This window comes from Crocuta crocuta, unplaced genomic scaffold (genome assembly GCF_008692635.1).
Source record: "Crocuta crocuta isolate KB4526 unplaced genomic scaffold, BGI_CrCroc_1.0 scaffold477, whole genome shotgun sequence".
In the NCBI taxonomy this organism is placed as follows: Eukaryota; Metazoa; Chordata; class Mammalia; order Carnivora; family Hyaenidae; genus Crocuta; species Crocuta crocuta.
Window position 1 is genome coordinate 1171667 of NW_027530193.1, and position 16556 is coordinate 1188222.

At 45.2% G+C, this 16556-nt stretch overlaps 1 protein-coding gene across 1 annotated transcript; it reads right to left on the bottom strand.

The window, feature by feature from the left end:
- Positions 1–1295: 1295 nt before the first annotated feature.
- On the bottom strand, positions 1296–6071 carry LOC144232415 (WAP four-disulfide core domain protein 5-like). The gene is made up of 3 exons (XM_077765249.1): positions 5987–6071; positions 1528–1668; positions 1296–1435 (listed from the first exon to the last, which is right to left on the bottom strand). Exons 1-3 carry the CDS (start codon positions 6069–6071, stop codon positions 1296–1298), a joined length of 366 nt encoding a protein of 121 aa, XP_077621375.1.
- Positions 6072–16556: the final 10485 nt, after the last annotated feature.

Genomic DNA, 16556 nt, shown 5'->3' on the forward strand with positions numbered 1-16556 from the left:
AGAAATTGAGGTGAATGAGGTGTCCAATGGGAGACACACCCTCCCATAAATAATGACATCCCCACCGTGCAAGCAACATTCTCCAAATGTGGAGCAATTCGAAATGACTGGAGGGTATACCTGGATGCAAAATTATACAACTCAGTTACCCCAGGAAGGAGGTCACAGTTCAGAGATTTGTGTCTTTAACATAACCTGCTCATTTTCATTTACAACAGAGAGCAGACTTTAGGCACACAGTGTTGGGGGTGGCAGCATCTAGGTAGAATTTAATACCGTGTAATCTGACAAGATTTGCTTTAATGGAATTTAGCCATTTTCATTGCATCTGCTTTTACAATTACATTTTATTTGTGGCAAGTGGTCCTGAGTATCCCATTTTTATAGTGATGATATCAAGCTTTTCTTCTGAAATAAATTTATATACAAAAGTGAGTCCACTTAAAGAAAAACATCAGATACATAGTGCAGAGTACACAAAGATGAGGCAATTCTATTTTGCCAGAGTGGTGAAAATTGTGGAAAGGGGTATGCGAATAGGTAATGTCTGGAAAACTCTGCTAGAACATAACTTCCTGGTGGCTAGACTGCCTGAGGGAGGGGTTAGGACCCCCCCCCCCCCAAAAGAGGGGCCTATCTGAATTGGGCATTTTAGGAGAAACTGTATGAAGAAATTGGTGGTGGCACAGGGTGATACGAATCTATCTGTGCACCTTGACTCTGGGGAAGAGAAACAAGGAGTGGATGGGAGGTGAGAGCAGATCAGTGCTCATCAGAAGGTTGGAGCTGTGGCCGGCCGATAGTGCTGTCTGGGCGGGGTCCCAGGCTCCCCCCATCATCAGCTCTTCCTGCTAGGAACCCCATTGCTTGACAATCTGAAACCAGAATTAGCCTGAGGAGAGAGAAGGAAGGGGTTACTCCTCCAACAATAAGGCTCTGGGTTCTTTAGAAACTTTCATCCCCCACCAACCCCCTGAGCTCAGCCCTGGTGGCCTCTAAGGCAGGATGGCCCTCCTTCACAAGGGCAAACCAAAGCTCAGAGCTAAAAGTCTAGGGTTGTGGTCCAGGGGACACAGTAAAGGCTGCAAGAGAACAGAGGGTGCCGGGTTCCTCCACGGTCCTAACGGGGACCCCTCCCACCCCACCCTCTTCCCCAGTTCTGGTGTGGACAACCCCAGGCCTCTGGGAAGGTGGGTAACCGGTTAGGCTTACTGAACTGGAAGAACATCTAAGGGGGTGGGGTGTGGGGGGGCGAGAGCGGGAAAGACCCTGCCACGCATGCGCAGGGACGTACCTCACGCAGGGCTGCGGCAGTCACGGCCGCATGCGCCCAGACAGCACCGAGCAGAGCCCTTGCAGTCGGAGTCCGTGTGACATAGATGCTGTATGGGGCTGAGGCAGCGCAGGCGGTCCTCGGGGCAGCTGCCGGGCTTGACTGCAACACAGGGGCCTGGCTGAGCCCTGCCTTTGCCCAGCCCCGGGGCTCCGGGCTTGGGGGTCCCCCGCAAGGTGGAGAAGGACACTTACCTGAGATCTTATGGACACACTGGCGGAAGCAAGATTTGTAGCAGCATTTCATCCTTGCAGGACACTGGCTGTCGTCCATGCAGTGGTCAGGCACCGAAAGGAGGCAGGGCCCATCGTCTGGGGGGCAGCCCCCAAATTTTTCTGGAAGAGAACCCCCCGAATTTTTAGCTAGAGGCAGTCCGGAGTCACGTCCTAAAGTGCCCACCTGGGAATCACAAGATCTGAGTTCTCAACCACTTACTTCTTTCCTGTCCTTTGGGAATCTGTTTTTGTGTTTTAGGGCCGGGGGGTGGACTTGCTTTTATTTTTATTTAAAATTTTTATTGAGGTATAATCGACATAGCATTATATTCCTTTCAGGTGTATGCTGGAGGCCGAGCCGGCTCCAGCAGGTCCAGGGGTCCCTTAAGGGTGGACGGTGTCGGCGAGAGAGAGAGTGAGAGAGCCCCGAGATTCTTTCTGATCACCAGGCAGGCATCTCTGTCCTGTCGGTTTTGGTGTCTTTACTTATAGGTTAAATGATAACATGACATCAGAAAAAGGAATTTTTACAATGGATAACTCTTTGTGGTAAGATGCTTTGAAAAGTGTACAGAAGCAGGTTTTACAGAAATATTCTTGCAGAACTATTCCAATTATAGTGAGGGTTAAGTAAATCTTATAACTAGAGAATTAGGGTATTCTTAGTAAAAGACAGGATACATATTTGTTCTAAGTTAATAACGCTAAGGTTAGGTCATAGGTTAAGTGTATAGATGGGCTAGGAGTCATTCTGTCTGGCTCTCAAATGAATGTTTCTGAGTTGGGTAATAAGTTGTTTGTGGAAACCTATTTGTTGCTGAATGTGTGAACACAATGGAGGCCCTAAAAGTGTCAGCCTTTTGTTTGTGGGTAATGCTTTAGCTACTCTTATCTATCCTCATCCTAGACACCTGTAAGGGAGGGTGTTTGCAGAAAGTAGGCCTTGGGGAAGGGACTGCCATACATCACCAATTAGGAGGAGGTGTAAGTATTAACTTAAAGTTCTGCCCTTATCTGTACCTTAACTCTAAGTTAGGCTCTTTGTCTCAGGGCCAGGCTCAGTTGTAATTCTTGTGTTCTTAACCCCCTAAGTCTTGGATCTGCAAGGCCCTTAGGAAGAGCCTTTTGACAATCATCCATAGAGCTTTCATCTAAAATCTCTCTTGTAAAGGCAGGAATATGCTTTTCCTTATGAGGTATCTGTGTTCAGAATGTTGGTCTGATATGGACTATTGTGAGGCCTGGTCAATACCAGCACAACATGAGCCAGTAGTAACAGGAGATACCAGTTTTCATTTCTCATGGCAGGAGCTGTGAAAACACTGCCATTTCCTTGCTGTGACTGCCATCAATAGAGGCCGGTGCGGCTCCCGGCAGGTGTACAGCAAAATGATTAGAGATTTGTATACATTGTGAAATGATCACAACATGTCTAGTTAACACCTGTCCCCACACATAGTTACGCATCTTTTTTCTTGTGATGAGAACTTTTGAAACCTCTCTTGGCAACTTTCCAGTACGAAAGACAGTATTATTAACTATAGTTACCACACTGTATATTACATCCCCGGGACTTATTTCTCTTATACCTGGAAGTTTGTACCTCTGACTCCTCTTCACCCATTTCACCCACCTCTCACCCACGCCCCCTGACAACCACCAATCTGTTCTGCATATCTCTGACCTTGGTTTTTTGTTTAGTTTTGATTTTTAGATTCCAATGTGAGATCATACAATATTAGCCTTTTTTCTCTGGCTGATTTATTTCACTTAGGGTAATGCCTTCAAGGTCCATCCACATTGTTACAAGTGGCTGGCAATGGTTTTTTGTTGGGGGGGGTTGTTTGTTTTTGGGGTGTGTGTGTGTGTTGTTTTGTTTTGTTTTTACTGCAAGCGTCAGTGTTCTGTCTGTGGAATAGGAAGCTGAACTCCTTCCTCCCAGGGCTGGTTTGAGACTACGATGACATGAAGGACAGGAAAAAGTCAAGTTCAAAATCTCCAACTGGGCCAACAGGCTGTGGCTGGTCTGGGGCTGCCCCCCACCTCAGCCTCCACACTTTTCCGTTTGGGGCTCCTGCTCTGCTTCCAGCTGCCTCTCTTCTCAGAGAACTTGCTTCTTTGTGCTCTCACCTACACCCCATACACCCCTGCCATCAGGTCTCTGCAGAAACGCGCGGCTTCTCCTGGGGAGACCCTAGTCTCTGACCTCTGGCTGCCTAGGTCAGCCCTCTCTCCCACCCCACACACACCCAAAGGAGCTTTCCTTCCGAGCTTGTGACTCCACATCTATTTGTCTCCTTCTCTCCTTGACTGGAAGCTATGAGAATAGACCACCTAGTCTAAATAGGCTAAAGCACAGCCCTTCATGCAAAACACCAGTGGCTCAGCGACTATTTGAAAGAAAGGATTTTGAAGGGGGTCCAGCATCAGGACAGTGTCAGCTGCTGCCAGCCTGGGACGTTGTCACACATCCACGGTCAGCCACAACTGCACTGTGGGCTTGTCCTGTTGCAAGTGTCATTGTTTCAGGGATATGTATTAGCTCTGACTGTAAGGTGGTCCTCAGACGGCTCTAGAGTGTTTTGTCCCAGAGCTGATTCAGCCATTTTTCTTGTTAGGATTTTTGGGCCATTTCCAGATTTCATGCAGAAGGCTTGAATCCGTGCATTCTTCCATTGAAAGGGAGAAAGCAAGGGTTGACAGGGCAGTGACTGCCCAGACCCACAGGGGCCTGGGCTAGGACTCGGAGTCCTCTGAGAGCCCACCACTGAGTGCTATAGAGGATAGAGCCCGGCCCCAGGCCTTCACTTAGTCTAGCATCTGAGAAAAGGTGCAAGAGCTGGATCCGGTGCTGTGTCTACCTTCCCCCTCCGGCCCCTGACTGGATGCTAGCCACATACACAGTAGGCACCTTGCTCACACAGTAAGTGCTCAAAACTGACTTCACTGGCTTGGATTGGGTTGTCTTATACTGAATTGCTGCCCCCTGCTGGAGAAAAAACAGCTAGTGTGGGGGAGCCCCCTACTTGGATTAGCCCCTCCTCCCCAGGCTGAGGGTAGGCAGGACCCTGGGAAGACTCTGAGGTCCCTGAAGTAGCCTTGGGGAGTGAGCTGGGAGAAGCTGTCCGAAGTCAAAGAGGGAGCGCCCTGTGGGCTGGGGGTGGGGACCCTATCATACAGCCAGGAGAACTTCTAGGAGGAGGGACCAGGAGCTGAGACTTGAGGAACAGACAGACTGGAAGAGAGGGTCAGAACTGGCATTTCAAGTGGCTCAGTTTTGTCATCTGCCAAATGGGGATAAAAATAGTCCCAGTCTCTCAGCATCTCAGTGAAGAGGAATGTGGTGAGGACACATGAATCATAGCCAACAGGGGTCTGACCTTGGAACTTGCTAGTGCCTTTCCCTCCTCAGCCTGAGGTCTCTGAGCACTCTCCTCCCCAAGCCCTGCCTCTGAGGAAGGCAGACGTTAGGCTAGAGGGGGCAGAGAGAAGGGAGGGAACTGCTCTCCAGGATGTGTGGAGGAGGGAACCTGTCCACATTACTGTCCCCTTCCCCCAAGGCAGGGCCAGGGACACAGAGGTGTATGTAGGTCACAGTATTCCAGTCCCAGAAAGACAGGAGGCGGAGACCTCGGCCAGGTGGGGAGGCACCTGTCTAGCTACTCAACAGCCCCATCTTCCCCCACCTGTTGACAGGTCAGGCCCAGCGTTCTTGAGGAAGCCGGGGAGGGGGGGCCGGGAAAGAGAGGTAAGGGTGGAGCTTCCTACCAACAGATCTCAGAAACCATACCCCAGCCTGGTTTGAGGGTCCCTTGCACAGATTGGGCTCTGGGACAGGAAGGACCCGAGGAAGACAGAAACAAGATGGGTGGGGGCCAGACCAGTCACAGCCTTGTTAGCCACAGAAGATGACAGAAAGGGTCATCTCATTGCCACACAGGCCCACAGATCCTAATACCTCCATGGAGACAGTGTGGAGGGCAGGTACCGGCAAGTGTGCTCCCCCCACCCCCAGAGATACAGAGATGTATGTTCACACATGTACAGATGCACAGACACAAACATGCAGCCATGCCTAAATATACGTGTGCAGACACAAATTTGTACGGACAAGCAGGCGCAAAGATACACACGCGCGCACACATACACAGGCACACACACATCTCACACTCAGATGTGTAGACCAGCACCGAGAGACTGGCATGGAGACATTTACAGCTACAGACAGGGCAGGTTGGCAAGTGCAAAGGTGTACACACAAGGCATGCTGAGGCCGGAAGCAGCAAGAAACGGGCATACACACACACGTGCGCGCGCACACACACACACACACACACACACACACACGCTGCATTGCCTGCCTTCCCCAAACCCTCACTCTCCCCAGAGAGGTAGGAGCTGCCTCATTCCCAGAACAGAGAAACCTACCCACACTCACCTCCCTTCCTCCTGGCCGAGGCAGCAGGCAGCTGGCTCCCCAAAGCCAGGAGGGCCACCAGGAGGAGAAGGCTCCAGGCCCTCATGTTTCTGCTGCCGGCACTTAATAAGGCCGGGGGCCAGGGGCCCCTAAATGAACACTTCGCAGCTCCGGGGAGGCCAGAGCAGCTGAGTCAGGGGAGCAAAGACAGGAGGTGGCCGCAGTGGCACCTGTTTGTCTCGCCCTGGCCCCACCCCCTGCCCAGAACCCCAGTGCAAGCACGCTTGTGCAAGAACCAAAGATGGGTGGGAGCAGGTGCTGGGTGTTGGGGGCCGGGATCCGGTCCTGCCTGTATTGCTGACTGGGGCTGAGACCTCAGGCAAGTCTGCTCCCTCTTCAGGCCTCGGCTTTTCTCATCCATTGAAAGGATGTCTCAACAGATAATCCCCTTCCTGGCTCTCGAAGGTCTTGAAGCCCCAGCAATGGCAAGGTCTGAAGCTCAGAATGGCAAGAAGGAGGTTGCAGAGTTCTGGATGCCTAGGGGGAATTGGGGTTCAGGTCTGGCAGGCACAGTGAGTGAGGGCAGCTCTGGCCTCTCCTCCTGGGCTTCTGTGGATGGGAGAAAAAGAGATCTCCCGGCCTTCAGTGACATCACCTCCGATGGCCTTTGGTAGGACCACCCTCTGCCCAGGGCTCAGTTGTCAGGGTGGATGTTGGACTGTGGTTACTGGTCACAGCACATGTAGGTGGCTTCTGGGCCTCTTTCCCCGGCCCTGAGAGATCCTGAGCAAAAAAAAATCATCACAGCCAAGGACTGTGCTTAGATTTCACATTATTTGGCTCCTGTAATTTGTGGAAGAGGCACGGGGGCTCAGGGTCTTAAAGCGCCCCAAACCGACACCCCCACTGAACCTTAGTATCTTATCAGCCCTGCAGGGAATCAAGACCATCGTTGTCACCCTCCCTTTTGAAAGACGAAGAAACTGTAGCCCTGGGATGGGCGGGGACTGGCTCAAGAATCCACTGTTAATTCCTAACTAAGATGGGACTTCTGTCATTGCCTCCCCACGATCCCCATCAATCACTGGGCCCTGGGAGCAAGGCATTACTTCATCTCACCCCGAGAAAGGAAGAGGACATTCCATTCAACCCTCACAGCTGGGAAGTTCTTCGTTGGAGTGGTTTTTTTTTTTTTAAGTTTTTTAAATCCTTTATTTACTTGAGAGAGAGAGAGAGAGAGAGAGAGAGAGAGCCAGCAGGGGAGGAACAGAGAGAAAGGGACACACAGAATCCGAAACAGGCTCCATGGCCCCCAACATAGGGCTTGAACCCACGAACCATGAGATCATGACCTGAGCCAAAGTCAGACACTTAACCGACTGAGCCACCCAGGCGGCCCTCGTTGGGTTTAACTAGAATCCCTCATGCTGTCTTCTAAGCTCTCAGGAAAAGAGGGAGGGGCCCTATGTTCTATGGTCTGATGTTTCTTTTGGAACGGGAGAATTTTATGGGACTATTTTTCCCCCTGATTACGAATTACACATATATATTGAAGAAATGCTTTTTCAATTAAGATGATTTTGTACATATTTTCTTGTGTCATGAAGTATCCTCCAATATCATCATTTTTAATGATTACATGGTATTTTATAAGACTGATATGCTAAAGCATAGAGTTTCCTATTGTAGAACATGGATGTCCATTTTTTTCACTCAAAGCTGTGACGACAACCTTTGTGTATACATTTTGAATCATCTCTATTTTCTTTCTTTTTTTTAAGTTGTCATTTTTTTAAAAGTTTCTATTTGAGAGAGAGAGAGCATGAGTGAGTGGGACAGAGAGGGGGAGAGAGAGAGAGAATCCCACGCCCTGATAGTATGGACTGGAAGCAGGGCTCGAGCTCACCTGATGTGGGGCTTGAGCTCACCTGAGGCGGGGCTCAAACTCCTGAACCATGAGATGGTGACCTGAGCCGAAGTCAGATACTTAACCAACTGAGCCACCCAGGCACATCTCTATCTTCTTAGGGTAGATTTGTTAAAGTAGAAATTCTAGGTCAGCCAAAAGCTATAAACTTCTAGGTATAAAATAAATAAGTCCTGGAGATATAACATATAGCATATATAACATATAACATATATATAACATATAGCATGGTGGTTATAATTAATAATATGGTATTGTATATTTGAAAGTTGCTGAGAGAGTAGATCTTAAAAGTTCTCATAAGAAAAATGTAACTACGTGTGGTGATGGACGTTAACTAGACTTATTTTGGTGATCATTTCACAGTACATACAAGTATCGGATCATTACATTGTACATTGGAAACTAATATAATGTTATATGTCAGTTATACTTCAGTGAGGAATCTCAAAACCAAAACCCAGTTTTTAAAAACCCAGACAAACAAACAAACAAACAAACAAAAAGAAATGCTAGGTCAAAAGGAGTGATTGCTGGGGTGCCTGGGTGGCTCAGTCGGTTGAGCACCGTCATTGGCTCAGGTTATGATCTCACAGTTCATGGGTTCAAGCCCTGGATCAGGTTCTGTGCTGACAGCTCAGAGCCTGGAGCCTGTTTCAGATTCTGTGTCTCCCTCTCTCTGCCCGTCCCCCACTTGTGCTGTCTCTCTCTGTTTCAAAAATAAAAATAAAATAAACTATATTCCAATTTTAGTATATGTGCTGCCGAAGTGAGCACTAAAATAAACTATAAAAAAAAAAAGAGGAGTGATTGCTTCTTAGGTTTGGAATATTCAGTCAAATTGTGTTTCAGAAAGACGTAAATGAATGTGGGAGCCACTGGTGCTCTGAGGCAGATATCTCTTGCTTTTGTCCGTGGTATCTCTTCCTCTGGTGGAGTCATTGCTCCCCAGTCCTGTAATTCTGGTTGGCTGTCTGTCACCAGATACTTCCCCCGTCACAGACGAGGGCGTTTGACTCAGGCTTGAGTAACTGGAGTCTTCTCTTACCTGCCTGCCCTGCTATTCAAATCCTGAACAGAGAAGGCAATGCTAGAAAGAGAACAGGCAGTGCTAAAATTCAGGCAGGATATTAAGAGAGAAGTATATAATATCTTTACCAATGGGAAAGTGTCTCATTTTAATTTACCTTTCCCTGAAATTGGTGAGAGAGCATTTCTTCCTACGTTTATACTGATCGAGTGTCTGTCTTCTCTTTGGAATCTCCTGTTTTTATACTTTGCTCATTTTTATTGGGGATACTTTTATTTTTATTATTGAGTTGTAAAACTGTTTACATATTAGGGACACTACTAACTTGTCCCACACAAGTTAGCCAAGTGGTTAGCCAAAGCAAACGGGAGTCAGGCAGACCTGGGTTTGAATCCTATCGCCACCAGGTTCTAGCTGTGTGACTTTGGACAAATCACTTAACTTTTTAAAACCTCAGTTTACTTTTCTATGAAATAGAGATAATATTCATTTTACAAGGTCATTCTGAGGATTGAATGGGATGACCTTAATAAATGCAAATTAAATCCCATCTTGTAAATACTTGTTTCCTTGATTTTGCTTTGCACCAAAGTTGTATTTTATTTATTTTTTATAAGTTTGTATTTACTTATTTTGACAGAGAAAGAGAAAGCATAAGTCAGGGAGGGGCAGAGAGAGATGAAGAGAGAGAATCCTAAGCAGGCTTCGCACCATCAGCACAGAGCCTGATGTGGGGCTCGAACCCATGAACCGTGAGATCATGACCTGAGCCAAAGTTGGAAGCTTAACCAACTGAGCCACCTAGGTGCCCCTGTACCCAAGTTTTAAATTTAGCGGGGTAGGGGCACCTGGGTGGCTCAGTTGGTTGGGTGTCCGACTTCGGCTCAGGTCATGATCTCACGGTTCATGGGTTCGAGCCCCACATCAGGCTCTGTGCTGATGGTGCGAAGCCTGCTTAGGATTCTCTCTCTTCATCTCTCTCTGCCCCTCCTCCACTCATGCTCTGTCTCTCTCTGTCTCAAAAATAAATAAACTATAAAAAAATTATTTAAAAAAACCAAATAACTTTAGGAGGGTAGTCAAACCAGTCTTTTCATGTATATTTTCTCCCTTGGTTTTTATGCTGAAAAAAAGTCTTTTTGACTCTGGTATTTTTGAAAAACATGTTAATTCTTTGATCCATTTGACTTTTATGTTGACATAACATGTGACATATGGAAATGCCTTTTCTCTTAGGTTATTAAACAGCTGACCTGGTATCATTCAGCAGATAATTCAAATTTTACCTTTGATTGAAAATGAGAAATCTATAAAAAACTCACATCTTATATGTAACAGGGGCCCTTAATGAGTTTTCTATCCTCTCTCCTTGGCTATTTAGTCCTGAGCCAGTGCTTCTTCTTTAACTGTCACTTCACAACACATTTTAGTGACTGGAACCGTTCATTCCCTTCTGTTAATCTACTTTTTCAATTGTCCATCATGCAAAGATTCCAGTCTTCCATGTGAACCTAATCATTGTTTAAGTTTCAAAACCAAATTTGTTTTTTGTTATACACTTTACCATAAACATTTCCAAAGCTACACACACAAAAACCAGTAAGTACTTTTATGAAGCCCTGTATACCCAGATTCAATAGTTACCAGTTTTCCCTGCTGTGTTGAGATACAAGTGACATACAATATTGTGTAAACTTATGGTGCCCAATGTGATGATTCGACACACAAACATACTGCAAAAGACATACCAGGATTAAACTAGTTAGTACATCCTCTTCCTCACGCAATTACAATTCTGTGGTTGTTGTTATGGTGAGAACATTAAGTTTTCGTTTTCTCTTTTGTATCTATGTGAGATGATGGATGTTAACCAAACTTACTGTGGTCATCATTTCATGATATACATAAGTTAAATATTATGCCGTAAGCTTAAACTTATATTGTGCTGTATGCCCATTACATCTCAATAGAACTTAGGGTTGTGGGGGTTGCAGGAAGGAGAGTGAGCACTATCCAGCAAGAGTAAAGAAAACTTTACTCTCTTGGCAACTTCAAAGTGTACAATAGCTGTAGTCATCATGCTGTATGCACATTAGATCCCTGGGGCTTCTTCATCTTCCACCTGAAAGCCCCAACAACTGACATTCTCCAACACTTTCTGCACGTAGACCTCAACCCCTTAGCCGGCAGAAGTATTTTTGTTTAATGTTTTTGTTGATGTTTGGGAGAGAGAGAGAGAAACAGAGGAAAGCTGGGGAGGGGCAGAGAGAGAGTGAGACACAGAATCGGAAGCAGGCCCCAGGATATGAGCCATCATCACAGAGCCCAGTGTGGGGCTCGAACCCATGAACCGTGATATCATGACCTGAGCCAAAGTCAGACGCTTAACCAACTCTAAGCCACCCAGGCGCCCTAGAAGTATTTTAAAGTAAATTCAATGCATCTCACATTTTATCCTGAACTACTTGAGTATATGCATCTCAAAGAAATAAGGACATTTTCTCCCGTAATCATGATACTGTTGTCATTCCTAACAAAATTAACAGTAACTTCTTACCATCTACTATTCTATTTCTTTCTATTTTTCTTATTGTCTCAAAAATGACTTTCTTTGGTTGATTTGTTTAAATCAGACTGCAAACGAGGGGCACACACCATGTTGGCTATAACATCCTGTAAGTTTCTTTTAATGTAGAACATTCCTTCCAACTCCTGCGTCCCCTCTCCTTTCCCTTTCTCTTCCTTCTTCTTCATGGTATTTATTTGTTGAACACAGCAGATAAAGTGCCCTTTAGTGTGTCTCACATTACTTCCCCGTGATAGCTTTCAACATATTCCTCGACACTTTGTATTTCCTGTCGATGGGCATTAGCTTTAGAGGCTTCTGGGGTTCCAGGCTCAAATGTCAAGTTCAAATGTCAAGAGCACTTCACAGGTGATGCTGTGTGCTTCCTGCCACATCACCTCAGGAGGAACCCAGGCCTCACCGACCACTTCTAGTGTGCAGAAGACAGATGAGTGCCCTAGAGGCAGTGTGTCCTAACACTCCCACTGAAAAGTTGTGCTTTCCTCCTTGCGAACAGCAGACAGACTGTGGGGTGATGATTAGGCACCCTGTCAATGTCTCCTCCCCGTCAAACCTTCACCTGATGATTTCAGATGTGGGTGATCATCACCTCAATCAATGATTTCATCAAGGGTTGCAGAAACCCACCGACTCTTGATTCTGATTCTATTTAAGCTATAAATTCTGTTGGAAACGATGGACGCCTTTCCCTTGTGGAGGATTCCCACTGGGGAAAGAGTATATGTTTAAAAATCTTTTTTTTTTTTAATTATGGAAAAATTCAAACAGTGTATCTAGATCTTCTTGTTTTTATACCATGCAGATTATTTTTCCCCGGAAAATTTCTATACATTTCTAGGTGGGTTTATTTGTAGGTGTTTTATAGATTTTGATAATGTTGAATAGGAATTTTTTTACTATTACATTTTCTAACTAGTTATCGGTAGTGTTTAAAAATATAAATTACTCTGTTTATTGACCAGAGAATTATTTAACCTCTTGAAGCCTAAGCTCTGTGTTTGCAGTGCGGGGGGAAAATAGGACCCTAGGGGGTGCTCACAGGGGTAAATGAGATAATGTATATACAGTATTTGGTACGGAGCCTGAGATATAGAAAATGTTTAAAAATATGAACCATCGCAGGGTGCCTGAGTTGCTCAGTCGTCCGACTTCAGCTCAGGTCATGATCTCGTGGTACATGGGTCTAAGCCCTAGATCGGGCTCTGTGCTGACAGCTCCAAGCCTGGACCCTAGAGATTCTGTGTCTCCTTCTCTCTCTGCCCCTCGCTGGCTCCCGCTCTGTCTTTCTCTCTCTGAAAAATAAACATTAAAATTTAAAAAAATAAATAAAATGTACTTTAAAAATATGAATCATGGTCACCACTTATGGTATCTTTTTATCTGCCAGGCCTGGAGGTCAGGCACTGGTCCTGGCTTGGACTCTAAGCTGCCCTGGCGTCAAGGTTCTACCCCAGCCCAGCCCACCTTCTTCCCTGTGTCCCCTGGAGAACAGGGGAGGGGACATGGCTTGTGTCTTCCTGGAGGGGTAAGAGGAGCCATGAAGTTCTTTGCCTGCCCACCCCCACCCTTCGGCCTCTGCTTCCCACCTCCACCCACAGCAGGAGGCCAACCTCCCAAAAGTCAAATTTTAAAAGGTCAGCTTCAGAGAAAGGCAAATACAGTACTTTGAGTCACTTACGTGTGAAATCTAGAAAAAACCCAAACAACCCCACCAAACCCGTGGAAAAGGAGATCAGACTTGCGGGTACCAGAGGAGGGGGTGCGGGGCAGGGGAACTGGAGGAAGGTCCAAAGAAGCAAACCTCCAGTTACAAGATAAATAAGCCCCAGGGATGTAATGGACAACATGAGGCCCATAGCACACACTGCTACGTGACATACGAGGAAGTCGTAGAGAGAGTACGTTGTGAAGTTCTTATCACAAGGAGAATGTTTTTTCTTTTTATTGCAGTTACAGGAGAAGATGGATATTAACTAAACCTGTTATGGTGATCGTTTCACAATACATATAAATCAGACCATCATGCTGTGCACTTAAATTGACACCGTGATGTATGCCAATGACTTCTCAGTAACACTGGGTGGGGAAAAGTCCACTTTATTCAGGTCAAATGTCTTCCTATTGATGTGTGTTTTTTTTTTTTTTTTTAAAAGGAGTTAATTTTATTCTTAGTAGGGGCGTTGATGTATTCAGACCCTATAATGTCAGAGCTAGCCTGGCCCTTTGCATCCAAACCCTCAAATCCAATGAAAAACAAAACAAGAACTGAGGCTCAGAGAGGGACTGGAGGAGCTGGGGCTGGAAGCAAGTGGGTGAGCGGTGGGGGGGGGAGCGGCCTACAGATGTGGAGGAGGGATTTCCGGGTGTCCCAGGGCCAGTGTGGACACTTCGCTTTCCTCTGCTCCCCATGTTAGTTTCAGCGCACGAGGTAAAACAGCCACCTCCCCCAGTCTTCACGGAGTGGTCTCTTACAGGAGAGAGGTGAACCGTGTAGTTCAGCCAGGCCTGAGCTCTGGGTTCTCATATCTCACGCCTTTGGGATTGTTCATGTTGCACCATTTTATATTCTCAACAGCAACGTACAATCATTCCAATTTCTCCACATCCTTGCCGACACTTGGCATTGACCATTGAGGAAAAATTTTTAGGGTGCCTGGGAGGCTCAGTCGATGGAGCGCTGGACTCGAGTTTGGCTCAGGTCATGATCTCACCCTTCGGTTCGGGGGATCTAGCCCCATGTCGGGCTGTGTGCTGACAGCACAGAACCCACTTGGGATTCTCTCTCTCTCTCCCTCTCTCTGTCTCTCTCTCCCTCGCTCTCTCTCTCTTTCAATAAATAAATAAACTTAAAAATTAAAAATAAAATTTATAGTCAGTCTATGGGTGTGCAGTAGTATCTTGTGATTTGGGTGCATTTTCCTAATGGCTAATGATGTTGAGTATCTTTTCACATGCTCATCGACTCTTTGTATATCTTCTCTAGAGAAAAATGTATTCTAGTCCTTTGACCATTTTATTTTATTTTATTTTATTTATTTTTTCTTTTTTGAAAATACAATTTATTGTCAAGTTGGCTAACATACAGGTATACAGTGTGCTCCTGGTTTTGGAGTTAGTTCCAGTGATTCATTTCTCACATACAACACCCAGCACTCATCCCAACAAGTGCCCATCACCCATTTTCCCCTGTCCCCTCCCCCCAGCAACACTCAGCGTGTTCTTTGTATTTAAGAGTCTCTTACGGTTCGCCTCCCTCCCTCTCTGTATTTTTCCCCCTTCCTTTCCCCCATGGTCTTCTGTGAAGTTTCTCAAATTCCACATATGAGTGAAAACATATGATATGTGTCTTTCTCTGACTGACGTATTTCCATCCACACTGCTGCAAATGGCAAGATTTCTTTCTAATTGCCAAGTAGTATTCCATTGTATACATAAACCACATTTTCTTTATCCATTTGTCAGTTGATGGACATTTAGGACTTTGACCATTTTAAAATTGAGTCATTTATCTTTTTATTGTTGGATACTAGGCCCTTATCAGATGCCCGATTTGCACATCCTTTCCCCCATTCTGCAAGTGGTCTTTTCATGATCCTGCGGTGACCTTTGATGCACCAAAGTGTTTAACTCTTTTGAAGCTTATTGTTTTAAATATCCCTTGACTTGAAACTATTATATGTAAAGCAATCAGCAGCTTATTCTTTTATCTACCTTCCTTCCTTCACTTCCTCCTATTTGACGGAAGTTTCACTATTTCTATGTTTTCACAGCATGGCAGATTTACATACTGTCTGTTACCACTTTGTCTTAGTCTTATTTCCGCAGTTAAAGTGTCCAGTGTTCAACACGGGGTCCTTTTGGTAATTCCTGCAAACCTTGGTCAAGCGTATCTCGTCCCTTAGAAACCGCTCAGGAAAGCTCTTGGAAACAATACTCCTTGAGTTCTTGCATGCTCAGAAATATATTCTTGTAGTGTCTTTACTTCACGGACAAATTAGCTGGGTAAAAAAAATCTCAGTGCATAGTTTTTTCCTTGAGTGCCTTTAAGTTTTGCCCTGTTTCTTTACCGGCTGTCATTTAACCTGATTTTTTTTGGATTTTGGATTTTTTGAGGGGTGTTGGCTTCCAGAAGTCTTCTATCTCTATCTTTACAGTCTAAATACTTGACTTTCGTGCCTCTTGTGTTTACCAAGGTGTAAACGTTCCATCCGTAGACTCAAGCCTGCTTTTATTTCAGAAATATTGTCTTTAATTACAGTTTTAAATAATTCTTTTATTGTGGTGTTTTGTTTTTCTTCTTTGTGGGGCTTGATTTATATGTCTGTTGGGTCTCTATTGACTTGTTTTTCAATACTTAAGGCTTTCTCTGGAATCATTTTAAAGCTAGTTTTAATTTTTATTTTGTGTTCTTTGCTTTCCTTATTTTCCTTCCTTTTTTCCTTCTTTAGTCTTTATTTCTGCATTGTTTTGGACCTTGTCTTCAATTTCTCTTTTGAGCTCTGTCAGATGTCACTTCACACCTTCCTGTTACCTTGCTATTGCTTCTTTGAATTTCTGTATCTCTGCTTTATGTGGTTCTTCATACTTTCAATTTGCTTCAGTAATTTTCGATGTTCATTTTAGAATATCCATTTTTTTCATCTTTGTGGTGGCATTTTACTTAGGATTTTTAAAATTCCATTTTAATGTATATATTTTTGAAGTGTTATTTACTTATTTTCAGAGGAGAGAGAGAGAGCGTGCACTGCTGGGACCGGGNAAGGGAGAGATAAAAATCCCAAGTAGGCTCTGTGCTGTCATTACAGAGCCCAGTGTGGGACTTGAGCCCACGTTCTGTGAGATCATGATCTGAGCCAAAATCAAGAGTCAGGTACTTAACAGACTGAGCCACCCAGGCACCCCCAAAACCCATTTTAAATGTTTTTAAGGTTTGTAACTCACTTCTGCTTTCAAAATTAGTATTTTTGTACGGTTTATGTGATTTCCAAATTTCTTTCTTATTTTAAAATCAGTAGATTTTCACAGACTAGCTATCGAAAGGAGTATC